The sequence below is a fragment of the Eumetopias jubatus genome, unplaced genomic scaffold, assembly GCF_037043125.1.
Source record: "Eumetopias jubatus isolate StellerSeaLion01/CBP00866 unplaced genomic scaffold, mEumJub1_p1.0 scaffold_11, whole genome shotgun sequence".
Taxonomy (NCBI): Eukaryota; Metazoa; Chordata; class Mammalia; order Carnivora; family Otariidae; genus Eumetopias; species Eumetopias jubatus.
The window spans coordinates 76074410-76100629 of NW_028274817.1; the positions used below are offsets into that span (position 1 = coordinate 76074410).

The 26220-nt window shown below is 48.3% G+C and overlaps 2 protein-coding genes across 5 annotated transcripts in view; one reads left to right on the plus strand and one right to left on the minus strand.

Moving 5' to 3' along the window:
• The window catches only part of SMC1A (structural maintenance of chromosomes 1A), a 38618-nt gene extending 24644 nt beyond the window's left edge, over window positions 1-13974 (minus strand). Inside the window, exons 1-15 of the mRNA XM_028092850.2 lie at window positions 13771-13974; window positions 8846-9034; window positions 8622-8734; window positions 7438-7641; window positions 7106-7344; window positions 5973-6231; window positions 5751-5891; window positions 4874-4956; window positions 4284-4491; window positions 3117-3302; window positions 2846-3025; window positions 2588-2734; window positions 2354-2491; window positions 1399-1515; window positions 1187-1293 (exon numbers count right to left, since the gene is read on the minus strand). Coding sequence (XP_027948651.1) covers window positions 1187-1293; window positions 1399-1515; window positions 2354-2491; window positions 2588-2734; window positions 2846-3025; window positions 3117-3302; window positions 4284-4491; window positions 4874-4956; window positions 5751-5891; window positions 5973-6231; window positions 7106-7344; window positions 7438-7641; window positions 8622-8734; window positions 8846-9034; window positions 13771-13879 — 2420 coding nt within the window. The 5' untranslated portion in view covers window positions 13880-13974. The remainder of the gene's footprint in view (window positions 1-1186; window positions 1294-1398; window positions 1516-2353; window positions 2492-2587; window positions 2735-2845; window positions 3026-3116; window positions 3303-4283; window positions 4492-4873; window positions 4957-5750; window positions 5892-5972; window positions 6232-7105; window positions 7345-7437; window positions 7642-8621; window positions 8735-8845; window positions 9035-13770) is intronic.
• A 184-nt stretch (window positions 13975-14158) lies between these two features.
• On the plus strand, window positions 14159-26082 carry RIBC1 (RIB43A domain with coiled-coils 1). 4 transcript variants are annotated; one of them, XM_028092847.2, is made up of 7 exons: window positions 14159-14271; window positions 17217-17333; window positions 18665-18746; window positions 18951-19295; window positions 24800-24918; window positions 25343-25749; window positions 25856-26082. In XM_028092847.2, the coding sequence occupies exons 2-7, from the start codon at window positions 17217-17219 to the stop codon at window positions 25935-25937; spliced, it is 1152 nt and encodes a 383-aa protein (XP_027948648.1). In that variant the 5' UTR covers window positions 14159-14271; the 3' UTR covers window positions 25938-26082. The 4 variants fall into 4 exon arrangements, with proteins under 4 accessions (XP_027948648.1, XP_027948650.1, XP_087884900.1 ...); XM_028092849.2 differs by having other exon boundaries at window positions 25355-25749; XM_088028773.1 differs by lacking the exon at window positions 14159-14271 and adding an exon at window positions 14677-14731.
• The last annotated feature ends 138 nt before the right edge of the window (window positions 26083-26220 follow it).

Sequence of the window (26220 nt, forward strand, 5' to 3'; positions counted from 1 at the left end):
CAGCCATGTGTGCTTCTTTTTCCATGAAATGCTAACTACATCCTCTGTCCATTTCTCTACTGGGTCTCCCGTTTTTATTTTTCCTCTTGATTTGCAGTTCTCTGAACATTTCCTCTGTATTTTCTATGTACATCAAGGACACTGTTCTGAAATTGTTGACCCACTTGTCTTCCCAATTATTCCATAACTCTCTGAGGACAGGGACAGTCTCAGAGTCCATTCTATATCCCTTGAGCCTGGCTTAGTGGTAGAGGGCAATGACTATTTACTATATGGGCCATGGGCTACATGAACTGCAGACTGAGTCCCAGGGTCCAGGCAGTGACCTCTTTCAGAGACTGTCATGTTTGTCTGTCTCACCCCTATCTCCCCACCAATACCTAGCACAGGACAACTTGGTACAACATAGGTACTCAAGAAAAGTTTGTTAAATGAATGGATAAACTAAAGAGGGGAAGAGAAGAGAAACTGTTGCTTTGTTCTTACTATTCTTCCAACCTAGAACTTCATTCCTCCCAGACCCCACCCCATTGCCTATCAGGAAAATGACAATAATAAAAGCTAGCATTTACTACTCTTAGTAGGTGCTAAGTATTATGCTAAATGCTTTAGAAAGACTAGTTCATCTGATCTGCCCAATAATGCCATGAGATAGGCATCAGTATTAATCCACTTTACAGATAAAGAAACTAGGGCTCAGAGACAGAGAGGTCGAGTCACTCACTGCCCAAGATAACAAGTTGGGGAGCTAGGATTCTAACCCAGGTAAACCATGCTTAAAGCCGGCACTCTTGGGACGCCTGCATAGCTCAGTCGGTTAAGCGAACGCTTTCAGCTCAGGTCCTCATCCTAGGGCCCTGGGATCAAGTCCCGTATCAGGCTCCTTGCTCAGCAGGGAGCCTGCTTCTCCCTCTCCCTCTGCCTGCTACTCCCCCTGCTTGTGCGCACACGCGCACTCTGACATAATAAACAAATTAAATAAATAGATAAATAAAGCTGGCACTCTAACCACAAGACTATGCCACACCACCTCCCTGATGTCCCTGTTCTTTAAAGCTGACCTACAGTAAACACCCATTGTTCTAAGAGCTGCTCCCTGTCTTATGATGCCATGTGACTTCCCAGGATATCAGGCTGGGGGCTCAAGGACACCCCCGAGTCCTCCTGTACCCGTACTTCCACCTACCGCTTCTTGGCAATTTCATTCTGACGCTTCACCTTCTCTTCCTCGAACTCCCGGATGTTGCGCACACCGATCTCCCGACAAAACTCTTCAAACACCTCATCCTCTACCTGAGGGGAGAAGCGAGGGAGGGTAAAGGTCCTTCAGGTCAGAGTGCTGCTGCCAGCCCCGTCCTGCCCCACTGCATATGCTGGCACGGTTCAGCCCCTACCAACCTGGTTCATCTTCTCCTTCAAGTCTTTCATTTCCCTCTCTCGGCTCTGGATGATCCTCTTGATATCATTAATGCGAGGCCCAAAGTTGGCTAGCTCACTCTCCAGTTTGGACTTTTCCTGCAGGAAACAGGGTTGAGGGAAAAAAGAGACCAGGCTCCTTGAAGGAAAGAGCCACTCTGAGCACACTGGCCCCTGGACAGGAAGAGCTAGCGCTCCAACATGCTGAGAAAACGTGGCTTAGAACTACCCAGTAAAGGTTCCATTATCTCCCACGTGAACCATCACACAGCTTCCTCCCCGGCCTCCAGTCGGCCAGCTTCAACTCACAGGGCTGGGCACACAGTAAACATCGTCAATTATAGGTCCACACTCCCTTATGTATAACCCTTGGAATTGAGACTTTTGATTTTAGAAAAAGGTAAAAAGATATTTCTACTACATTTTACATAATGCCTCCAGGTTGGTCTCGGGAAGCACCCCATGATCAAACACATTAACACACCTAGAAGAACTCCCACCCACAGAGACTGAAATGCCTGTACTTACTTTCAGTTCACTTTTCGAAACAGCTTAGGTATCTGTTGAATAAATGATGCTAATAATAGCATCTAATATTTACTGAGCACTTACTGGGTTCAAGGAATCAGTCTAATTACTTTACATGTATGAATTCATTCAATCTTTTTAAGAATGGTATAAAGCAGGTGGTAATTCTGACTCCCATTTTACAAACAGATGAAAACCTGATACTGACATATTAAGTAAGTTGCCTCCCGTCATACAGGGCTGAGATCTGAAACCCTGGCTGGCTGACTGCTATGCTTGGTTCCCTGAAGCAGGCTGGGTAGAGGGAGATGGGACAAGTTCCCACTCCCCCACACCCCCAAAGAAACCTCAGCCAGGAATACCATGTGAGGGTAGCCTTTGGAGGACAGGGATGAAGGCCAGGCCCCACCTGTAGATTCAGGGCTAGATGTCGTGTCTTGGTCTGTTCCAGGTCACTCTGCGAGTACTTGAGCCTCATCTGCAGTCCATGGGCCTGAGACTGCACCTGACGTAGCTCTGCCTCTTTCCGCTTTGCCTTCATCTGCTCCTGAAGTCGACAGGGAAGGGGTAGGGGGTAAGAAGGGCACTGGCCGGCCTGGCCTTAGGAGTCCAACCCCTAGGGACGGTGCTGCCTTTGACTTACTTTCAGCTCCTCTGTCAACCGCTCCTTCTTCTCTTTCAATTTATCTACTGCTTTCTCATCCCAGCGCCGAGCCTTGGCCTTCAAGTCACTGGCCCCACCAGAGATCACCCCTGACTTCTGGAACAGGGTCCCATCCAGTGCCACTGTCTACACACAGTAGGGAGAAGAGAGAAGAGGAGGAGAAGATGAATAGGAGAATCTCCAATACTAATGTGGACAAGGACTCTCCACCTCCAATGAGGACAAGGGAATCCAAACCTTGTGACGCTGGTGGCCTCCAAAGGCAATGCGGCGAGCATCCTCCACATTGTCACAGACGAGGGCATTGCCACAAGCATACTGCAGGGCCTTTTTGATGTGGGGTGGCTCATAGCGAATCACATCAATCACCAGCTTGGCCCCCTTCAGTTCCCGGAGCTTCTCATCTGTAGGTTTCACCTGTGGAAACAGCTCAGTAAGTGGCAGAACACGGAGGGCTAGGAGGAGGGGCCCTCTCACACTGCCCTGACCCCATCCCCACCAGCCTCACCTCCAGGTAGTCAAGAGGCAAGAAGGTCTCAGGCTCCCCACGCTGTTCCTTGATATACTGAATACAGTCCCGGCCTGTCTTCTCAGAGTCCACAATAATGGCATCCATGTTCTTGCCCAAAACTTTGGTTACAGCAATCTGATACTTCTTCTGTGTGGGCTGACAGAGGTCAATGAGGCGGCCATACTGAGGAAAGTCAGAAGAGAATTAAAGCATGAAGCTTTTGGGAACTGGCTCAAGAACCCCAATTCCCAGCTCAGAAAGGGGCAGACCAAAATCTGTGTGAGAAATACAGCTTCCGTGCTATGGAGGAAAACCTTACTCTGGCCCCAAAGCAACAATCACTTCAGTCATGCCTGAACCCCAAAAGCATCTTTCTAAGCCTCACTTTTACCATTTCACAGACCACTGCTGCCCCAGGCACTAGGTCAGATACCTTATACCTCAAATTCTCACAAGCACCCAGCAAACTACATCTTTTTCCAGTTCACGTCCCCCATGCCCTCTAAACCAATCGTGGTTCCCTAAGGACTATCAGATAAAGGGTAAGATCTTCAAGGGCAGGGAATGAGCCTAATTCATCCTTATAAACTCCCCAGCAGTGTCTAGAGGAGAGATCATGAAATATTTGTGGAAACAAATTAAGTTGAACCCAGGGACGGAATTATAGCAAGAGAGAGATAATATTCAGGGAACCTTGGAAACTCAGGATTTGGTTCAAGAGGCCAAGAGCTCTGATAAAGCCTAGAATGTCCCTATAAGCAAACGAATCAGTTGGTACATGCCAAGGGAGATCATATATAGAAGCCTGCAGTTACTTCCTGGAAGACTAATTCCTGTCCTGTGACCCCTCCCCCTTTGAAAGGCCTACCCAGTCTCCCCGTCTTCCATAGAGGAGTGGACACAGCAAGACAAAACCTCCAGGAAGATGCAACTGGTGTGATGAAAAGAACATTAGGTCACGAGTCAGAACAACTGAGTTTGAACTGTAGTTCTTCCACTTATAAGCTGTGCTGTTTTGGGCATGTCACTTAACCTCTCTGAGCCTGTTCCCCCAGCTATAAACAAGGGATTAGCAACCTTGTCCTCACAGAGTTGCTGGGAAAATTATCTGACAGTGAGTGGGAGAGTAAGTGCTCAGGAAATTAGTTCCCTTTCCACTCTTACCACAGAGCCAGGGTATAGGCGCTTGATGCTTTCCATAATCTCTGCTTTTCGCTGTTGGCGGCTGCTCTCCTGTCGGTCGATACGGGCATCCCCCAGCTGTTCCATCACCTGGTTCAGCTCTTTATTGATCTCATCAATACGCCGCTTGGCCATCTCCACCTCCTCTGTCAGCTCCCCCTCCAACTTCTTCTGCTCCTCTAGGGACTGCCTACAAAGTGAGGGAACACAGGGGTTACCCTGGCTGGTGAGAAAATATTCCAGGCTGATCCTGCCTGGGGAGGGGCAGGACCGACAGGGTTCACAAGAACAAGCCTGGAAATAAGAAGAAAGGCTGCAGGGCGCCTGGGTGGCTCAGTTGGTTAAGCAACTGCCTTCAGCTCAGGTCATGATCCTGGAGTCCCGGGATCGAGTCCCGCATCGGGCTCCCTGCTCAGCAGGGGTCTGCTTCTCCCTCTGACTCTCTTCCCTCTCGTGCTCTCTAACTCTCATTCTCTCTCTCTCAAATAAATAAAATCTTTAAAAAAATAAAAATATATATAAATAAATAAATAAATAAATAGAAGAAGAAGAAAGGCTGCAGAGCCACATACTTGCTAGTAGTGATGTATTCCTCTAGTTTCTCAATCCGTTTCTGATTCTCTTCAATCTCCCGCAGCTTTTGTTTGATCTTGGCCTGGAAGAAAGATAAATACACACCATGACCAGAGGCTGAGCAAGTTAACTCCAAGACCACGGGGCCCTGGCTTATACCCGCTATGTGCCCACTCATCCAAGAGCCCAACAGTCCAGGACAATCTGTCACTAATGGGGGAAACCTACTAAAAAGCAGACACACAACAGTGTTCAGTGTGGCTCTGCTAATTGATGGGCCTCCCAGATCCCTGAGACCCTTTCATGGTGTTCTACTTAGCTCAGGCTAGCTTCCTCACCAAACAGGGAGGCTCAAACCAAGGCAAAGTAAAGCTTTCCAGGCCTTTCTGCACCTGTTTTCTCATCTGTAAAATGTAGGCGACCTCCCCTTCATAAAGCACATATTAAGTGCTTAACACAGTATAGCTATTAATATTAATGCCTACCACCTTCTTTTAGATCTTTAAAGGAAGTGCTTAGCAGAATGCCTGAAACATCGTAGGCTCTTCTTGGAGCACTGTAACAACTACTATTGTTATTAGGAAGGCTGTAAACAAGGTATACTTGATAAGAGTGTGGGTTTCAGAGCTAGACTACCCAGGTTCACATCCTGGTTCTGCCACTTCATAGTGATGTGACCTTAGGCAAATTACTTCACGTCTGTACTATTGTTTCCTCATTTGGAAAACGAGGAATTAAGTGACTGGATACAAGTAAAATACAGTGCCTATCACACAGTAAGTGCTCATTAGTTGTTAGCTATTGTCATTACTGTTAAGACTACCATCACTTCTTTTTCTCTGGCCCATTATCCCTCATCTTGTAACACATGCCCACCTCTGTCTCTACTTTCTTCCGCTCTTCCAGATCCAGCCGGTCCTGGTCAGCTTTCTGATCTCTATTGAACTTCTCCAGCTCCTGGGCCAAGGTAGCTGCTCTCTTGCTGGCTTCTTCTTTCAACCGGTGGTATTTCTTCACCTGTGTTAGGAACAACCAACCAAATCAGTCTCTGTCAGCAGAGCAATCCCCCATCCCACCCCCAACCCTCCCGGAGCTTACCTGATTCTCCTCCAAGGTTAAGTCTCTGCCCTGACTCTGACTCTCCTCTTCCATCCGTTCCTCAAACTCCTGCCGGGCTTTCTCTACTGATAGCATTTCCTTTTCCAGCTCATCCATGTCACCTTTACGCTTCTTATAATGCTTCTGAGCATTCTGTAGGGACTTCTTGGCTGCTTCCAGCTTCTTGATTTTATGGGAGGTATTCTCCTTGGCTTTGATGTACTGAGGCCGCTTCTGGTTCAACTCTGAGTCCTTCTCCCTTTTGCCAGAGGGGAGAGGAGTATATCAGTTAGCAGTGTGGGAGAAATGGGGGGGTTCCCAGGCTTTTTACCCAAAGGGGGACTTGAGGCCCCCAGCCAGCCTCAGGGAATTGCCTAAAGAACAAGGGGCTAATGCTGCACAGACCCTCGGAAAAGGGCCAGTCTGACTATTCCCTGGAACTGATGGCTTCAGCCTGACATTCCAGCCACTCCATTAGGTAAAGCTACCACTCCTGCCTCAGCTCTAGCCAGGCCAGGCCCCTCAGGAACAACTCCCAAGAATGCCCTGTGCCCATTTAGTTGCCCCCATCTGATCTAACCTTTTCAAATTCCCATCCTGGGCGCCTGGGTGGCTCAGTTGGTTAAGCGACTGCCTTCGGCTCAGGTCATGATCCTGGAGTCCTGGGATCGAGTCCCACATCGGGCTCCCTGCTCAGCAGGGAGTCTGCTTCCCCTCTGACCCTCTTCCCTCTCATGCTTTCTATCTCTCATTCTCTCTCTCTCAAATAAAAAAAAAAAATAAAATCTCAAATTCCCATCCTTTAAACTTCTAGCTCCAGTTTTTCTCTTCTAGGAAGGCATTCCCAGCCACTCTAGGAGCTGGGCCTCCCATCACTTCCTCTCACTTCCCAAGGTCACCACCCCTTTCAAGGCCTCTCTTTTAGGAGTACCCATCTATCTTCCCAGAGTCTGAATACTTAAAATGTTCTATTTGTCTAAAATGCAAGTCAAGAAATGTGCTTGGTTCTGGCCAAAGCAAGTCGAGAGGAAGACAAACTAGTGCGAGCACTGGACTCTAGGCTCAGAGGAGCCCTAGGAAACAGCACAGCCTCTTGGTTTCCCACAGGTTGCAGGCCCAGGCCTGCCTCTTACTTGATCTCCTTCTCAATCTGCTGCTGCTCCCGCATCATTTTGCCCAGCTCCTTCTTCTTCTCCTTCAGCTCATCCTCTACCTTGTCCATTCGCTTCTTGTCCTTCTCGATCTCCTTGTTCTTAGAGGCCAGTTCCTTATTGAGCTTCTCAATTTCCACTTCGTTGTGATAAAGCTTAAAGAGCTGCAGCTGCACCTGAGCTCGCACCACCTCATCCTTCAGGCGCTGGTAGCGGTCAGCCTGTGCAAACGAGGGAATGGAAGCAGGGGTGCATCAGTAAGGTACTGGCTCCACCCTGGCCCCTAAGAGCCCACAGGCAGCCCAGCCGCCTACCTCTTCTTTCTCCTGTTTGGCCTCCTTGCGTTCAGCTGCGATGTTTTTTTTGCGATGGTAATTAAACTGTGTGTCCTCTTCAGCCTTCACCATTTCCTTCTTTCGCTTGTCATATTCCTGGGCCAGCTCCCCAGAGCGACTGATCTCTTCAAATAGAGCTGTCCTCTCTTTGGGGTTCTTCATGGCAATAGATTCCACAGCACCCTAGTAAAGGTCAAAATACTCTCCCCGCTTAGAGCCTAGCCGGCCCAGTTCCCTCCACCCATTTCCACTGGATCATTCAGAAAAAGGTCACTGACCCTCTCCCTGCACTAGGTGTCACATTTCACACTGGGCTTTAAGGACACATTCCCTGCCTCTTAAGGTGCGCAGGAAGCAAAAGGGACAAAAGCAAAGACAATGCCATGTGTTACATGCAGTGACAGAAGTAGCACAGAAAAAGGACTAAAAGAAGCTTGTGGGTGGGAGACAGGCAGGGGTGTCTGTCCAGAAAAGCTTCCCAAAGGTGACATCTAAGCTGAGTTTGAAAGATGGGGAAGAACCAAGAAAATTAAGAGAGAAGGTTATATCATGTAAAGGACAATTAATATGCAAAGGCCTGCAAGCCAAACAAAGCAGATGAATTGTGGGAACTATAATGGTTTAATTGGGCTGGAATGCAGGGTTGGAAGGGAAAAGTACCGGCAGATGAGGGGCTAGTGAGGTGGGCAAGAACCAAAGGATGTTTCCTGAATGACAAGAGTTTGGAGTTTATGCTAAAGCAATGGTTCTCCAGCTTCAACATGCATAATAGCTTGGAAAGCTTGGTAAAACACCCAGTGCTGGGCCCCACCCCATAGTCTCTACATCTAGAGGTCTAGGATGGAACCAGAGAATGTGCATTTCTAACATGTCCCCAGTTGATGCTGATCCAGAGACTACAATTTGACAACCACCTTATAAGGCAATGAGAAATCACTGAAATGCTTTAAGGAGAAAAAGGAAAGAAACAGATCTGTGCCCTCATAAGATGAACCTAGCCCAAGAGATGAACTGGAAGGGGCCAGACTGGAGTCAGTAAGCCCAGTGAGGAAGCTGCTCCATTAGTTCAGGGAAGAGATGAAGATCAAGATGGAGCAGGCCCACTGAGAATGAGACAAGGGTCAGCAAACAGCAGATAGCCAGTAACTGTTAAAAATGCTCACCTGGAAGACGAGGAAGTTACGAGCTTTGATGAGAATGCCTAACTTCTCTAATTCCTCACTGTATTCATGTAGCTGGACCACTTTGTTGTTGATCTTGTACTCAGAGGAACCTCCTACAAGACAGTGCATGAGTTGGCTGAAGGTCAGACCTCCCTCCTATCCCAGCCAACTAGTCTAGTCACCTCCCAGGACCCGGGGGGGGCCTTCTGGCCAGCCTCACCCACCAACAATGACACGGGCAAAGGTGCGGTCCTCAGCACCCTCCTCAGAGTAGACCATGCTGACAAAGGCCCGGTTGGCAGCTGGCTTGCCCACAGGAGCTCCATGGATCAGGTCCCTCAGGGTCTTTACTCGCAGGTTGCTGGTTTTCTCACCCAACACAAAGCTGATCGCATCCATGAGATTTGACTTACCTAAGGGAGCAGAGGGCAAAGCAAAGGAGGGGAAATCAGGAAACACAGCTCCGCCCCACCAAAGCCTTGGTTTAACAGCTTAGAGAAACAGTCCCTATGCAGTTAAAGACTAGAACCCCAACTAAGGAAACAGCATATTCACACAATGGATTGTTCTACAACTTTTAATGACATGGGGAAATGCCCACAATAGAAAAAATAAGCAGATATAAAACTCAATACAGTATGATCTCAACCAAGTTTAAAAATAAAAAAAACAGGGACGTCTGGGTGGCTCAGTCGGTTAAGTGTCTGCCTTTGGCTCAGGTGATGATCCCAGGGTCCTGGGATGGAGTCCCGCGTTGGGCTCCTTACTCAGTGGGAAGCCTGCTTCTCCCTCTGCCTGCCGCTCCTCCTGCTTGTGCGCTCGCTCTCTCTCTCAATAAATAAAATCTTTAAAAAAAAAAAAAGTAACAACAACAAAACAAAACCAACCAAGAGCTGAAGGAAGGTAATAATGGGGAGTTGCTGTTTATTGAGTACAAATTCAATTTTGCAAGATGAAAAAGTTCAGATCAGTTGTATAATGTGAAGATACTTAACACGACTGAACTGTACACTTAAAAAATGATTAAGATGGCAAATCTGGCTATGTATATTTTACTATAATTTTTTAAAAGGCATATTCCTAGGGGCACCAGGGTGGCTCAGTTGGTTGGGTGTCAGACTCTTGATTTTAGCTTGGGTTGTGATCTCAGGGTTGTGGGATTGAGCCCCACATGGGGCTCCCCACTCAGCATGGAATCTGCTTAAGATTCTCTCCCTCTGCCGTGCCCTGCCTCATCCCCCATCCGCACACAATCACTCCCCACCGCCTCAAATAAATAAATAAATCTTAAAAAAAAAAAGTATCTAAAAAGAAAGGTTTGGAGAACCACTAAAGAAAGCAATCACTGAGAAACAAGCAAAGGCAGTGCACAAACTTTAACTGAATTCCAGTTTCCCTTCCAGTTTCCCTTAAAAAAACAAACAAAAAAAACCCCAAAAGACATTTTGGGGAGCAATTAGGGAAGCCTGAATATGAATTAGATAACAAGGAAATTAGTTTTCCCAGATGTGATCATGGTCTAGTGGTGACACAGGAAAATGATAATTTTAGGAGTCAAATGCTGAATCCCTAGAGGTGAAATGCCATTAAGTCTGCAACTTACTTTCAAATGATTAAGCAAAAACACACATGTAGGTTTGAATATTTTCATAATAAAAACTTGGGGAGAGGCAAAGGCATAGGAAAAAATACATGAAAATGTAAACACTGTAACCAGTGGTTGCTTCCCAAAGGAAAATAGGTAACAGGTCAGGGAAGGGAGTCTTTTTACTGTCTATCCTTTGGGATTTTTTGAATTTTATATTGTGTGCATGTATGAGCTATTCAAATAAATAAGATTCTTAACATTAAGAGTGGTTATCTTTGGGACACCTGGGTGGCTCAGTTGGTTAAGTGTCTGCCTTCAGCTCAGGTCATGATCCTGGGATCCTAGTCAGGGTTCTGGGATCCAGTCCCGCACTGGGCTCCTTGGTCAGCAGGGGGCCTGCTTCTCCCTCTGCCTGCTCCCCCTGCTTGTGCACTCTCTCTCTCTCTGACAAATAAATAAAATCTTAAAAAAAAAAAAAAAAGAGTGGTTATCTTTTCAATAGTGGAGTCACAATTGTTACTTTCTTCATTTTAGGCTCAGGTAAAAATTTTTTTCAATTTAGGCTGGGGTCAGGGGAGTGGAGAACAGGCCAATCTCTATAAATTCTATCTCAAGATTCTCCCCTAACATGTTATATGACCTTGAACTGAGGACCTGATTTCCCACACCTTTCTACCCAGCTATACAAATGGCAGCCTGGTTCCTTCCACAGAGGCAGTACAAAACAGTGATTAAGAGCCCGGGTTCTAGGGGTACCTGGGCTCATTCGGTTGAGTATCCGACTCTTGATTTGGGCTTAGGTTGTGATCTCAGGGTGGTGGGATCGAACCCCATGTCAGGGTCCATGCTCAGTGCAGAGTCTGCTTGTCCCTCTCCCTCTGCTCCACCCCGCCCCCGCTCCTACTCTCTCAAATAACATCTTAAAAAAAAAAAAAGAAGAGCTCGGATTCTAGTCCAATAGACCAGGTTTTTAGTTTCACTAATTCTTAGCTGAACTTCCATTCCCTCACCTGGAAAATCTAAAAAAACCATGACTGATAGGTAGAGCCTTTAAAATAATGCTGAGCACACAGTTCTCGACTGAAGTGGCAGAAGCACAGGCTTTGAAGTATGACAGGCAGAGGTTCTGACCCTGGCTCTGAGAATCAGTGTGCAAGTTATAACTGTTTGTGCCTCAGCCTTCCCACCTATAAAACCAAGACAATGATATCTCCCTCATAGGGTCATTTTGAGAATTTAAATGTAAAAGGTTCCAATAAATAAAGTACCTGACACACAGTGGCGCTCAATAAATGGCAGTCCCATCCTAACACAGGTCTGAACTCTTAGCTCCGGCTCCCTCATCAGAGCAGGGCTAACACAACAAGCAGACCGGGAGTCAGACTTCAAGGCGTCCACTCCCAACCTTTGGGCTTCTCCCATGCTCTCCAGGGATAGTAAGGATGTCTCACAACCAAAGCCCTCCCTACTAGCAATCACTCAATACTGTAAACATTTTTATAACATGCATTATGAGCTGAATACTGATAAAATGTTTTAAGGAATGTCTTCTTTGGGGGGGCACTCATAAACCAGTGATGAAGATACAAAAACATATCCCATGAATACAAGACAGAAAAATATAAACATTAACATGTACCAAGTATCTACTGTGAGCCAGAGAAAAAAGAGTAATTCACTGAGGGGACCCAAGGAATGGCTTGTGCAGGTGGGCTTTGAAGTGGGGGGGAGGGGGTCCAAACTAAGGGTCTTTTTGGAACAGCTGCATATACAAATCTACCCATGCTGAAAGGAGTGAATGCCCAGAGGTGCATTCTGGCTCTTTTCACAAGGGCCACCACACCAAAATCCTAAGAAACTGAAGTGGAACCCCAAGCATTAGCCCTCTAGGCCAGTGGTTCTCAATCAAGGTAAGGGGAAGCAGGGAGTGATTTATCCCACCTCCCAGGGGACACTGGCAATGTCTGGAGACATTTTTGGTTGTCATACCTGAGGGGTGGGGGTGCTACCACCTAGTGGGTAAAAGCCCAGGATGCTGCTAAACATCCTACAATGCACAGGACCAACCCCACAACAAAGAATTACCTTGCTAGAAATGTCAACAGTGCCGCTGTTGAGAAACCTTGCTCTACAAAGAGCACCAAAAACAGGCAAAACTCCAGCGAAGGTTCATGAGTTTGAGGTATGTCATCAAGGGCAGCCCCTCATGCTAGGAAATGATTTAGCTATAACATTTCTGGGGTGGAGGAACACCGCAGGATTCCAAACAGACTGCTTGTGGGGTAGATGGGAGAAATCCATAGTGTATTATTTACTTTTTAAGTAGGCTCCATTCCCCAGGGGGGCTTGAACTGACCACCCTGAGATAAAGACTAGAGCTGAGATCGAGTTTAACCGACGCTTAACTGATGCTTAACCGACTGAGTCACCCAGGTGCTCCAATAGCGTATCATTCAGAGTTAAGTTGACCGCCCTTCCCCCACCCCCAAATTCTGTTGAGATACAACTGATATATAACATTGTATTAGTTTCAAGTAACAACATAATGATTCCACATTTGCATATACCAAGCAATGATTACCACAATACGTTAACATCCATTACCTCACATAAACAATTTTTTCCTTGTGATCAATTCTCTCAGCAACTTTCAAATATACAATACAGTATCTCCTGACCGCTCTTTCTAAAGACACCACCCAAGTCACTGTATCCCATCAACCTAATTTCCTGTATAGCATTCATCACAGCCAAAAGTTGTCTTATTTTCTCCTTTATTATTGTCTTTCCCCTCTGGAATGCAAGTCCCCTGAGAGCAAGGCTTACTCTATTCTCCGCTGTTTCCACAGCACCTTGAACAACTCCTTATAAAACAGTAAGCATTCAATAAATTTGGCAAGCGAATGAGTTCTTTTCAATGGTTCCAGTGGTAACAAAGGAGGTATTTCAAACCATCCCCACCTCTGACATGGAGGTGGAGGGTGGACACCCCAAGCACTCCCGCTGGAGACGGGAGCGCAGGGTCAGAAATTCAAAAGTGCCGCCTCGGGAGGAAAGTAAAAAAAAAGAAGGAATTGGAGCATACCAATGCGAGGCGGGAGGGGGCGCTGGGCTGAGGGAAAAGTGTACCGCTGGGGACCGGAGGCCTTGGGAGGGCTACCAGCAGTCCCACACTTTCCGGAGAGTTCAAACAAAGCAGGGGAAGTAGCCAGATCCAGCAGGTCCGGCGGGGGACTGCGCGGCCCGCGGCTGGCGGACAACTCCGGACGCGCCACTTTTGGCGGGAGGGGGCAGTGGGCGGGGTAACGTACAGATCGGCCCGTACCACTCGCTCACGGGCGGGGGTCGCGCAAAGAGCAGACAAGTGACACCTGGGGAAGAGATTCGAGTCACAGCACCCGAGCGGGGAAAGCGGGTTCGGCCTGACCACGCTCCGGAGGGAAAGGAACCTGTGAGGGTTCGCGACATTTCAGGTCGCACGGGCTGGGTTGTACTACTCTGCTACCGGATTAGGGGGTCCAGGCTGGGACGTGCGCAGGGCCGCAGCCAGGTTTATCTCACCAGAGCCATTGGGTCCAATGATGGCGGTGAACCTCTGAAACGGTCCGATAATCTGCCGACCCTTGTACGACTTAAAGTTCTCGATCTCAATCAGTTTCAGGAAACCCATGACGGCGACGGCGCCGGCGGCTGTACAAAAGGCCGCGCCGTACGCCCGGGAACTGGGGTAGCCCGCGCGGGAAACACCGCAGTGCAGGCCGGGCGTACGACAAACCTCGCGAGAGTAAGTCCAGGCCTAACGGGATTTCCGGCTTCCGGTGAGAGCGGAACCAGGGGCGTGTCGTGGAAGTTTTGTTAATCCGTTGCCAGGGCGCGAGCTTAAAAGAGGAGTTTGGGCCCCGCCCCCCTTTCTTGTTGCGTGGCAACGCAAACCGCTGACCCTGCCTACTGAATCATGGAGTAGCGCCGCCGCTTTTGGGATCTGAGGAAGCGGGCGGGAGGCGAGTCCTTGCTTGCTGAAACAAGTCACAGCAGGGCTATGCCCTCCAGGGCAAGAGAAAGGTGGGAGCTTGGCTGTGGCTTTAGCCTAGCCTGCTGGAAGGCTCAAACAAGAACAGGGTCGGGGATTGGAAGGGCCCCAGGGAGTGAGGGCTGTACGGGAAGGAGGGGCCGGCCGGAGGATTTGGTGCTAGGGGAGCTCAGACCAAGCTGAGGGTGAAGTAGGGTTGGAAGTGCAGTGGAATGGGGGTAGGGATGGGGTGGAGTGGGAGGGGGGCTGGGGTGAAAAGGGGGATGGAGTTTGAAGGGAGATGAGGGTACTCTGGAGCGACAGGGTCACGAGCTGGGGAAAGCTATGGCCAGAGGTACTGCCTCTATCCCCTGCCTCCCTCCTCTTTCTCCAAGCAGAGTCCAGAGACTGTTGCTGTAGTTTAAGAATGGTCTTGGACCTGAGCCACTTGTTGGCCACTTGAACCTAGACCCAACCTGGGAGCTTCAAAACTGATACTCTTTGCTAAGAAAGGTATTTTGTGTGAACCCCCGGGAGTCAGGGTCCCTAAGCCACTGCTCTCCACCTCTATTCTTCCTTTCTCCCCATTTTATCTATCTCTCCTCGTGCTTCATCCCCACCCCATTTCCTCCTCTCCATCCCCCTCTGGCCCCCTCCCTTGCTTTCCTCCTTCCCCTTCTCTTGCTGTCTGCCCTCCATTCCTGTCTGCTACCCTGTTGCCCTCCTTCCCCTTTCCTTTTCTGCCTCCCCCCGCCCCACTCTGCCCCCTCTGTCCCTTTCCCCTCTCTGTTCCCCGAATTTTCTATCCTTCTCCTTCATACTTTCATCCCCCTATCACATTATACCACCTGCTCGTTACAAGGTCATGGCCTTAGCAACTCAAGAATCTTAAAATATCTGCCAAATCTTTCCCTTCAATGACCTTACATTGTGGTGACAAATGGAATGAGTTGGCTGGGGTTGGTGCTTAGACTTAGACATGGAAAGGGTCTGGTGGTTGCCATAACCATTCCTGAAACCACTTCTAAAATGACATCTGGAGGCTGGGAAGAGTCTAAAAGTCTTATGGCAAGTCCAGGAAAGTGAGAAAGCTTGGTTGATGGAATCTACTAGAGCAACCACAAATGAATTCAACTGGGAAAAACAGTCACAATCGGGCTAGGGGAACAAAATGACCAAAGGACAGCAATCTCATATAATTGACAGGAACTAGTGTTCCATTTAAAAAGATGAGATGGAACTTGGAAAAAAATCAAATTGGATCCCTACCTCTCATACTGTATATAAAGTGCAATTCCAAATGGATTAAAAACTTAAATGAGAAAGACAAAATTCTAGACATTTTTACCCATCCTCTTACCTCCCTCCCCTCCGGCAACCCTCAGTTCATGCACAGTATATTAATGCCTATGAGTAAGCAAATGGTCACATTTGCACAGTGGTTATCTCTTAGGGTAAGGATGAGGGAGAAGAGACATAAGACACTTTAATAATATTGATCAAGTTCTATTTCTTAAGTTGGGGAGTTGGTTCATGGGTCTCTTTTATCATGCTTCTTCACTTGCATGTGGGTTATAAGGATCAGGGGGTTGGGGGGATAGGGTAACTGGGTGATGGACGTTAACAAGAGTACCTGATGTAATGAGCACTGGGTGTTATATACGACCGACGAATCACTGAGCTCTACCTCTGAAACCAATAATACCTTATATGTTAATTGAATTTAAATTTTAAAAAAGGATAAATAAATAAAGGATTGAAACTAGCTATAGGAGGAGTTGAGGAATGGTATTCTGAACAAAGAAACGCCATGTAAAAAGGCCCTGAGATGGGAATAGTTGTGTTGAAGGACTTGAGAGGAGACGAGTGTGCCTGGAGGACTGTTAAGTGAGGGAGACTGTGATGTGGGATGAATTGGAAAGGTGTGCGGGAGCCGGATCTTGAAACCCATGGTAAGGAGTTTGGATCTGATTCTAAGTGCAGTGGGAAACCAGTGGAGGATTTTAAGCAGGTGAGAGACATGATCAGATTTATGTTTGCAAAAGTGTTTTTGGCTGTGGTTTTGGCCACAGTTGCCAAAAGTGGGCTTCCCAAAATATGAAAGAACAGGTGAATGTAAGCCCTCTAGCCTTTCACATGACTAGAGAATAGGTAACAAATAAAAAGGGAAATAGTGGTGCCATTTACTAAAATGGGGAAAACTGAATAGAGCATAACATGAAGGGAGGAGAGTTATAAATGAGCGTGAGACTTGGAAAGATCAGCAAGGGTCAGATCATGAAGACTTTTATAAATCTAGCAAAGGGGGTTAGACTTTATCTTGTAAACACTGGGAAGCCATTTGCTTTAAAGCTTTTATTTATTTTTTTAAAGATTTTATTTATTTATTTATTTGAGAGAGAGAGCATGACCGGGGCTGGGGGGCAGAGGGAGAGGGAGAAGCAGACTCCCCGCTGAGCAGAGAGCCCAACGCTGGCGGGATCATGACCTGAGGTTAACCAACTGAGTCACCCAGGTACCCCTAATGCTGCTTTTAAAGGTTTTTTTTTTAAGATTTTTTATTTTTAAGGGATCTCTACACTCAATGTGGAGCTTGAACGTACAACCCTGAGATCAAGAGTCGCATGCTCCACTGACTGAGCCAGCCAGGTGCCCTGTTGCTTTTAATGGTTTTAAGCTGAGGAGTGCCATGGTCAGATTTGCTTTCAGAAAGATCACTCTGGTAGCTAGTGCAGAGAAAAGAGTAGAGAGGGTAACACTGGAGCAAGGGAGACCACTGAGGCTCCTGAGGATACTGTCTGGCACCTGATTGTGAGGCCTGAATTAGGGTGGTGACAGCATAGATGTAGGACACAGGTATGAAATATATCAGGAGGTAAAATCAGTAGGAATCAATAACTGGTGTTATTGGTGCTATAGGAAGAAAGGAAGAGGGTGGGGGTGTAGTCAAGAATGGTGGTCAGCATTGATTGGCCATTCCACCCCACACTTGCTCCAGATGTATAAGGTAGACCTGTCACCAGATCCCAAGGAGATGGCAGCCATCGAGGCTAGAAGAAATCGAGAAAAAGAGCGACAGAGCCGATTCTTCAATGTGCAGACCCGAGGCATGGGGGTAAGTAGGCAACGGGGACTTTCTTCGGACCAGGGGTCACCTCATTCCTACACCCACAGAGGAATGTAGCAGTGTCTGTTACGGCCCTCATTGATTTAAGCAGGCCCTCCAGCTGGAAAGGAAGGAGAGAGAGAGAAGGCATCTACTCCCAGGTGAGGGAAGGAAGCGGGCTGGGGGTGCAGGGGAAGAGACTGGGGGAAGAGGAGCCAGTGACAGTAACTCTCCTCCAGTCAGCTCTGGGCTGAGTGGCCAGGTTCTCAAGAGACAGGTAACATGGAGCCAAAAGAAGTCTGAAGAATATTTGGTATTGTGTATGCCTAAATGCTGTCTGGAAGGCTACATAAGAAACTGTTAACCAGGCTGAGTGACAGAGATGGGAGGGACTTACTCTTCACTAAACTGTATTCCCTTTCACACTCTCTTGAAATGTTTTAAAGGAATTAAAATAAAAAATAAACAGAAAATATTGATAGTTTAAGAAAAAATAGGTTGCTGGGTAGGTGGATATGGGGGGCGGGGTGGAATACAGCATGGTATTCTGGAAAAGACCTCATACCTATGCTCAAGGGCCAGGTCTGCTGTTTACTAGATGTGTGGCTTTGAATGAGTCATCTATCTTCTCTGAGCTCCAGGCTCCTTCTCAGTAAAATGAAGCTAAATGAAGTGTGAAAGTGAATATTAACATATGGTGGTGGCTCAGTGCCTGACCCAAGTAAGTAGTTGGCTGAGAGATGTGTGGTGTGATTGAGATCCGGTTGGCAAGCGTTTCCTCAGGGTCTGGTCTGGGCCAAGAACTAGGTTGGGCAGTAGGGTACAAAGCTGACTAAGGCCCAGTCTCTTTCCTTAATGGGCTCACAGTCTGGTGGAGGAGATCATCGACAGAGGCAAACTTCAATATAATGTGGATAGTGGGTCCTAGATTCTATGGGAGTAGCACCTGCATAAGGAATCAGGAAGGCGAGGCCTGAGCTGGTCTTGAAGGATGAATAGGAGTTTGGGTAAAGAGAGGAAGAAAGAGAGTTCCAAGTGGAGGGAGTAGCTGGCAAAGGCTCTTTGTTCCAAACAACCTCAGATGTCACAGGGAACTGTAAGCACAGAGCTCTGAGGGTGGGGCAGAGGAAGAAGGTACTGAGATAAGGCTGGAGAAGGAGGCAGAGGCTAGACCAGTGAGGGGCTTACAAACCATGTTCAGATGGTAGACCCTTATCCAGTAGGTACTGAGGATCTATAGGAGGATTCTGAAGAGGGTAAATTCTGAGCAGTTTGTGTTAGAGCATTCAAGGCCCACCCGTGGTCCCCTACCCTGATTTAGCTCATTTCTTTGGGATCAGGTGGATGTCAAAGCCCTCAACAGCCAAGTGGAAGAGCAAAAGCTTCGAGATACAACAGAACAGAGCAAGGAGGCAACTTACGGTAAAAGCCTAAGGCTAAGGGCAAGCCAAGAAGGATAGTGTAAGGGCCTGAGTGGGCTGAGGTAGGACAGTCCTGCCTTGGAGTGGCGCCTGAGGCCTGGGCTGTGGTAGGACAAACTCGATGGGCCTTGGGAGCAGAGGCCTTGCTGAGTGGGCTCTGTCTCTCCTGTGGGGCTTTCTCCATGTCCCTGCCCACCACCCCCAGGTACCTACCAGAAGCAGTATGATCTGGTAGCCCAGCTGCTAGAGAAGGAACAGGCAGAACGGACACGTCGGCTGGCCAAGAAATTGCAAGAATTTCGGGAGCAAAAGCAGCAGCTCAGGAACAGGCCACAGTATAACCTTTGGAATCCTAGCCGACTCTGGATGGAGTTTCCAGCCTGTCTTGGCCGTAGTGATCCTCCCTGTGGCCTAGCCAGCTTGCAGTGCTTTGCTAGGGAGGACCGGGAGAGGGCCACGTGCCTGAAAATGCAGCAGGAGCAGTTCACATACGGCCTGGAGAGGCAGCTGCAGGAGCAATGGCAAGTCACGGCTGATGAGAAGTGTGTAGGTAAGTAGCTGCGCCCTCCAGGCTGAGCCCTGAGGCCTGGTGGGGAGTTGCTCTGAGCCAGGTACAGCACCCAGGGAGTGGGGAGGCCAAGTTACCCACAGAGCTGATGCTGAAAGGTTAGATTGAGCAGACCCCAAACTCCCTGACTGCCTTCAGTAACTGACAGTATAGCCATTGGTACCAATCAGCCTGGAACTCCATTATGTGGAGGCAGCATAGTGAAGACAGACCTATCGGCTCTGCCACTTACCACCTGGTTTGGGCAAATGAATTTTCTTCTCAGTGCTTCAGCTTTCTCATCTTTAAAATGGGGATAATAATCCATGCCACGTAGAGCTTGAATGAGACTGAAATGAGATACTGTATGTAAAGCACAAACATCAGTGCTCAGTAACCAGTAGCTACTATTACTGTGACACTATACGTGACCATGCCCTCCATGACCTCACGGAACCATGTCCCTTCTAGAAAATCAGTTTAGAAAAAGAGGAAAAGATATGCACAAGTCATTCATCAGCAAATACTTATGCTTTGACACTGGTAGGTGCTGTGATGGATACTGTGACAGAAGTGTTTATAGGACACGGGGGGAACATCAATATGGGATTGGTCAATTCTCACAAGGAAAGGGAAGCAGGATGGGGGGTGGCACAAGTCAGCTGTTAGGAATCAATTTTGGAAAGTTGGGTACAATTTTTCCAAGTCAGGGAGAGGGTCAAGAAGAGGTCATTCTAGGCAGAGGGGGCAGCAAGAGGTAGAGAACTGGGGCTGTGAATAGTCCAAGGGTTTAGGATGCATGAACAGTTTAGTGTTAGTGCAGCCTAGGGTTGAGGGCTTGGAGGAAGAGAAAACATGCAAGAATTTTCTACACCAAACTAAAGAATTGTGACTTTATCGCATAGGCAGTGGTTAACCATTTAAGGAGTTTAAGCAGAGTGACAAGACCATTTCAATATTCGGCATATATTAAGCCGCCTATTTTGTGCCTGGCACAGTGAACAAAATAGAAAAATCCTTGCTGTCATGGAGTTCACACTCTAATGAGAACAGACAATAAACAAGATAAAATAGTAAAATATACAGTGAACCTTTGAACAACATGGGTTTGAACTGCACAGGTCCGCTTATATGTGGATTTTTAAAAATAAATACAATACTATAAACGTATTTTCTCTCCCCTATGGTCTTCTTTTATTTTCTTTTTTTTTTTTAAGATTTTATTTATTTATTTGACAGAGAGAAACAGCAAGAGAGGGAACACAAGCAGGGGGAGTGGGAGAGGGAGAAGCAGGCTTCCTGCTGAGCAGGGATCCCAATGTGGGGCTCGATCCCAGGATCCTGGGATTATGACCTCAGCCGAAGGCAGACGCTTAACCGAGTGAGCCACTCAGGCGCCCCTTCTTTTCTTTTTTTCTTTTTTTTAAAGATATAGTTGCCTAAGCCCCGCATTGTTCAAGGGTCAACTGTATAAGGTGGTTAAGATAGTTGCTAGGGAGAAAAATAAAGCACAAAAGGGAGGACACGTGGGGACTTTGGGAGAGGGGTGCACAGTTGCCATTTTAAATAAGGAAAACCTCACTGAGGTAACCTTTGAATACAGATCTGAAGACAAGGGAGTGAGCAATGCAATGCAAACAATCAAGGGAAGAGCAGTCCCAAGTAGAGGAGGTAGCTAGTACAAAGGCCCACAGGAGAGAGGGTGTCTGGAATGTTTGAGGAATGGCAGTGGGGCCAGAGTAGCTGAAGTAGACCAAGTGAGGGGAAGAGTGATAGGAAATGAGGTCGGAGAGGTGAAGGGGCCAGATCCAGTAGGCCTTCCAGGCCATGATGCAGACTTTGGCTTTTACAGAGTGAGGTAGGAGCCACGGGAGGGTGTCATGCACTGGGGCCACAGGATTTGTGTTTTAGACTTAAAACTTTGCCAGCCGTTGTGGAGATTGGCTTAGAGGGGAAGACTAGAGGCAAGGAGATAAGAAAGAAGACTATTGCAGCCACGAGGAGGCAGCCAACAGGCAGCCATGTATCTATATGGTCCTAAGGTGGCATAGAACTGGTCTGGGCTGCAGGGAGAGATCTGGAGGCCCGAAGGAGGGGAAGGGTTTGCAAAGGAACAGAATACTAAGCCTGGATGGAGCCTGGGGAAAGGGTGAGCCAATAGTACACTCTGTGAGGACAGAGGTTGGAGCTGTCTTACTGTTACAACTCCGGTGACTTACACACTGCCTGATAACGTGGTAGATGCTCAGTAAATGTATCTTGAGTGAATGAATGAGTAGAGGAAAAGGAGCTCACAATAAAGCGATCAGGGAGGCAGGATAAAAGGTGCATAAAATAATAATAGCTAACCTTTCTTGGGCACTTGCTGTGTATCAGACACTGTGCTAAGCTTGCTACCACATCGTGACTCATGCCATCCTCCCAGCCACTCCATGAGGCAAGCACTGGTATTATCCCCATTTTCAGTGGAGGAAACTGAAGAACAGAAATGTGAAATAATTTGCCCAGGCAGGCAGCTAGTGGGGGATGGAGGGGGGAAGTGGACTCGGGCAAGCTGGCTCCACAGCCCACACTCGACCACACCACCAGACTTGCCTTCTCTTGGTCACCCTGAAAAAGCAGAGTCAGAGGTCAAGGGAGGCGTTTCGGAAAGGGAGCCATCAATCATGGCAAATGCTCTGGTGAAATTTAGGTAGGACAGAAACCTGTCTATTGGATTTTGAAATTTGGAGTATCTGGTGATTTTTGTTGGAGCAGTTGCAGAGGCACCACGGGGCCAGCAGCAGGCGGGTGTATGAGAAGGCAGAGCCAGGCAACAGGGACAGCAGAATACCAAGGGAGCGTCCAAGTAGTGTAGTGAAAAGAGCGTGGGCTGATCCCTCAAGGGACCTGGCTTCAATTCCCAACCAACTACTTGCTGACTATTAACCTTGGGCATTTTTACTTCACTTCCGGACCTCTTAGTGTTCCCCACCTGAAAAATGGTGCTGCTCCTTTCCTCTCCAGGTTGCCGTGCTGAATGAAATGAAACCACGCACCCCTATCCATCCTCCCTAGCCCCTGCCACCCTCGAGCCTCTGAAGTCCGTGTCCTCGTACCTCCTCAAAGCCAAGCCTTAAGCCTGTGTTTAGGGGACCCCCATTACCCCTGACACTCCCTCCATCCGCCCCCAGGCTGTGCTCTCTCAGGTATCCCCTGCCCTGTGTTTTCAACATTTCCCCTTCCACTGATTCCTTCTGTGCCTGCTGTAAACATGCTTATGTCTAACCCCTCTTTTTTTTTCTTTTTAAAGATTTTATTTATTTATTTGACAGAAACACAGCGAGAGAGGGAACACAGCAGGGGGAGTGGGAGAGGGAGAAGCAGGCTTCCCAAGGAGCAGGGAGCCCGATAAGGGGCTCGATCCCAGGACTCTGGGATCATGACCTGAGCCAAAGGCAGACGCTTAACGACTGAGCCAGCCAGGCGCCCCAGTCTAACCCCTCTTAAAAAAACTAAAGCCTCCTTGCACCCTGTGATTCCTCTAGGTGCTGTGAGCTAGCTGTTTTCCTTTACAGCCATACTTGAAAAATCTGCTTCCGCTTGCTGTCTTTTCTTCCTTTCCAGTCACACCTCAACCCCCTGGGAGATCTCCTCTCTCCCCAACCAACTTCACTGACACTACTCTTACTAAAACCACCAATGCCTTTGTGTTATCAAGTACAAGAGGCTCTATCTAGTCTTTCCTCCTTGACTGGACCTTTCTTGGTACACTTGACTCTGATCACATCCTTCTTGAGCTTCTCTCTTCCTTGGCTTCTGTACTAGTACATTCTGCTCTTAGCTCTCTGACCATTCCCTCTCTGCCCTTTGTGGGCTCCTTTTCCATTACACCTTTCTTTCTTGAGACTTGGTCCCTGGCACACTGCTTTCCTTCCCCTGCATACTTACTTCAGGTGCCCTCAGCCCTCGTTCTGGTTTCAGCTGCCATGTCACCACCTCTGTGCTGAGGACTCTCTACCTGCAGAATCAGATATCCAGATGCCTGCTGACCACCTTCAACTCAGCCTTCCTAAACAATTCATCCATGTTCCCTAGCCTGCTCTTCATTCTGTATCTTCTACTTCCAGTGGTGGCCACACCGTGCACCCAGTCATCCGAGCCAGGACCCTGGGAAGCATCCAAATCTGCCCCCCTCCTTTACTCTCATCACGTACTGCTGGTGTAACCCTTCTATATATTGGGCCTGCTTTGAGCCCTCCAAGATGGTTCCCCTACCTCCATTGTCTCCCACCAGTCTGACTGTATTCTATACCGGCCCCCAGGAGGAGCTTTCTAAAATACAAATCTGATTGTGTCGCCCCCTTGCTTAAAATCCTTCCATGTTCCCCACCACCTTTGGGGCAAGTTTCTGGCCTTTAGTCTGGCCCCTGCAAAGCTCCCTAGTCACTTGCATTTTATGCTCTAGCAAGAGCAGACTATTTGTAGTTTCAGATACAGGCCATACTGTTTCTTGGTTTCCTTTATTCATTTGACAAATATTTATTGAGCCCCTACTATGTGCCAGGTTCTGATCTAGGTTCTGGGCATGGGAGTGAATAAAACAGACAAAATCCCTGCCCTCAAGGGGCGCCTGGGTGGCTCAGATGGTTAAGCGTCTGCCTTCGGCTCAGGTCATGATCTCAGGCTCCTGGCTCCCCACATCTGGCTCCTGGCTCAGCGGGGAGCCTGCTTCTCCCCTCTGCCTCTGCCTCTCCCCCTGCTCATGCTGTCTCTCTCTCTGTATCTCTGTGTCTCAAATGAATAAATAAAATCTTAAAAAAAAAAATCCCTGCCCTCAACAAGGCTACTTCCTAGTGAGGAGAGAGACAGGCAATAGACAACATCAGTGAAATGTAGAGTATGGTGACAAATGGTAGGGAGAAAAATAAATCAGGGAAGGGGGATAAATGTTGGGGACAGGAAGGTTGCAATTTGAGGTAGGAGAGACAGGAAAGGCCTCAACGAGGTGGCAATATTTGAGCAAGACCCGGGGGAAGCAAGAAAGCAGGAGCCAAGAAGAACGTCTATTACAAATCCCTGAGGCAGAAGTATCTGGCATGATCTAGAAACAGCAAGGCCAATGTGGCTAGACTAAAACATGGCTTGGCATGCCCTTTGCTTTCTTTCTATATGCAATTCGCATTTCGAGGATCACCTCCTCCTGGAAGCCTTCCTCTCACCCACCACCCAAAGCTCTCATAATGCCCTGTGTACACCTCTGTCATTGCCCTTACCATGGTGGTATGATCTATGTTTGATCCATCTCCCTGCAGCTTTCACTTAGGCACTTGAGAAACCCTTGTTGCTGCTACTTGGCTATCCCTAAGCTTCAAAGAGTAACTCCTTCCACATCCCTACAATTAGGACATTCCCCTCCTAAGCACACACATCCACACATCCACCAAGCTTGTTGAACAGATGGCTGAATGAGTGAACCAGGAATGGGGCAGGCCAGTATAGTGCCCTGGCCATATTTCTCTGCGCAGATATGCTCAGTGACCAGCTGCGCCTAGCCATGGACATGCGGTCCACCCAAATGGCCAAGGTAGAGGAGTCCCATCGCGTGGCCATGATGTCTGCTATGGCCAATACCAACAAAGCTCAGGTATGGCCTGGGCCATTCAGTGCACCGGGCTCTCCCCTACCCCTTGAGCAAAGTCCTGGGGAACTTAGCCATGTCTTCGCCCACACAACCTTTCCTGAAGCAACACCAGCCCTCTCGTCTACCTGAGGACATCCCCTTTCACCTAAGGCCCCTCTTAGAGCAGAAGATGCTCTTCCCCACATCCAGACTCAGGATGACCTGAGAGCAGAACACCACCCTCCCTCCCCCAGCCTCTCAGTCTAAGGGTTTCCAGAGGGCAGGGAAGGTCCCTGTCCATTCCACCCCTCCCCTTATGTTAGGTCATTCAAAGGCCAGGCAAGAGCTGGTCCTTCTCTCCCAGAGATGGAGGAGAGTAGGGCCATGTCTTCCCCTCCCCTGTGACTGAGAGCTCCCTGAAGTTGGGTACCCAAATGCTCATATTCAGGGGCCCCACCAGGCAGCTGAACTGGCTGAGCGACAGCGCCGTGAGTGGCAGCATGAACAGGAGGCCAACTTCATGGAGATCCAGAACCAGATCACGAGTGACCTACTGACGGAGAACCCCCAGGTTGCCCAGCACCCTGTGGCTCCCTACCAGGTCCTGCCCTATTGTTGGAAGGGCATGACTCCAGAGCAGAGAGCTGCCATCAGGAAAGTCCAGGAGGTGCAACGCCATGAAGAGGAGGCACAGCGCCAGGCCGATCAAGCACGGGTTGCCAAATGGGGAAGCCAGACTTTGTGCTTGGCCCAGGCAACAATGGAGCTACAAGAGCAGGAGAGGGAACTTAGTGCTGAACATCGAAGGGGGCTAGGATCCTTCAATCAGCAGCTGGCTAAGGAGCAAAAAGCCCAGTGAGTTCTAGGGGGTGGCAACGTGGATGAATGCCAAGGGAGGGATGGGAAGGGCCAGGGAGAGAAGGAAAGCTCATCAGCTGATGCCTCTGTACTTCTTTCACAGGCAGGATTATCTGAATTCTATAATCTACACCAATCAACCTATGGCCCAATACCACCTACAGTTCAACACCAGCAGCCACTAAGCTCAGGATGCTCATCTCTCTCTTCCTCATCAAGCTCATGAAGCCTGGGAGTCAGAGAGGAAAATGCTGCAGGCCCTCTCCCCCAACTCCTTCCACCACTATCCCTACCTTTGACCCTAGGTAATAAAGTCACCAGTAAAATCAAGGCTGTGTGCTGTCATGGGACACAAAAGGTATGAGGTACTGCCTTTCCCACCCCACCCCCGGGCTTGGAGCATCTGACCCTGTCAGTCTTCACCCAGCCACCTTTCTTCCCCATGCCAGTTTCCCCAGCACACAGCAT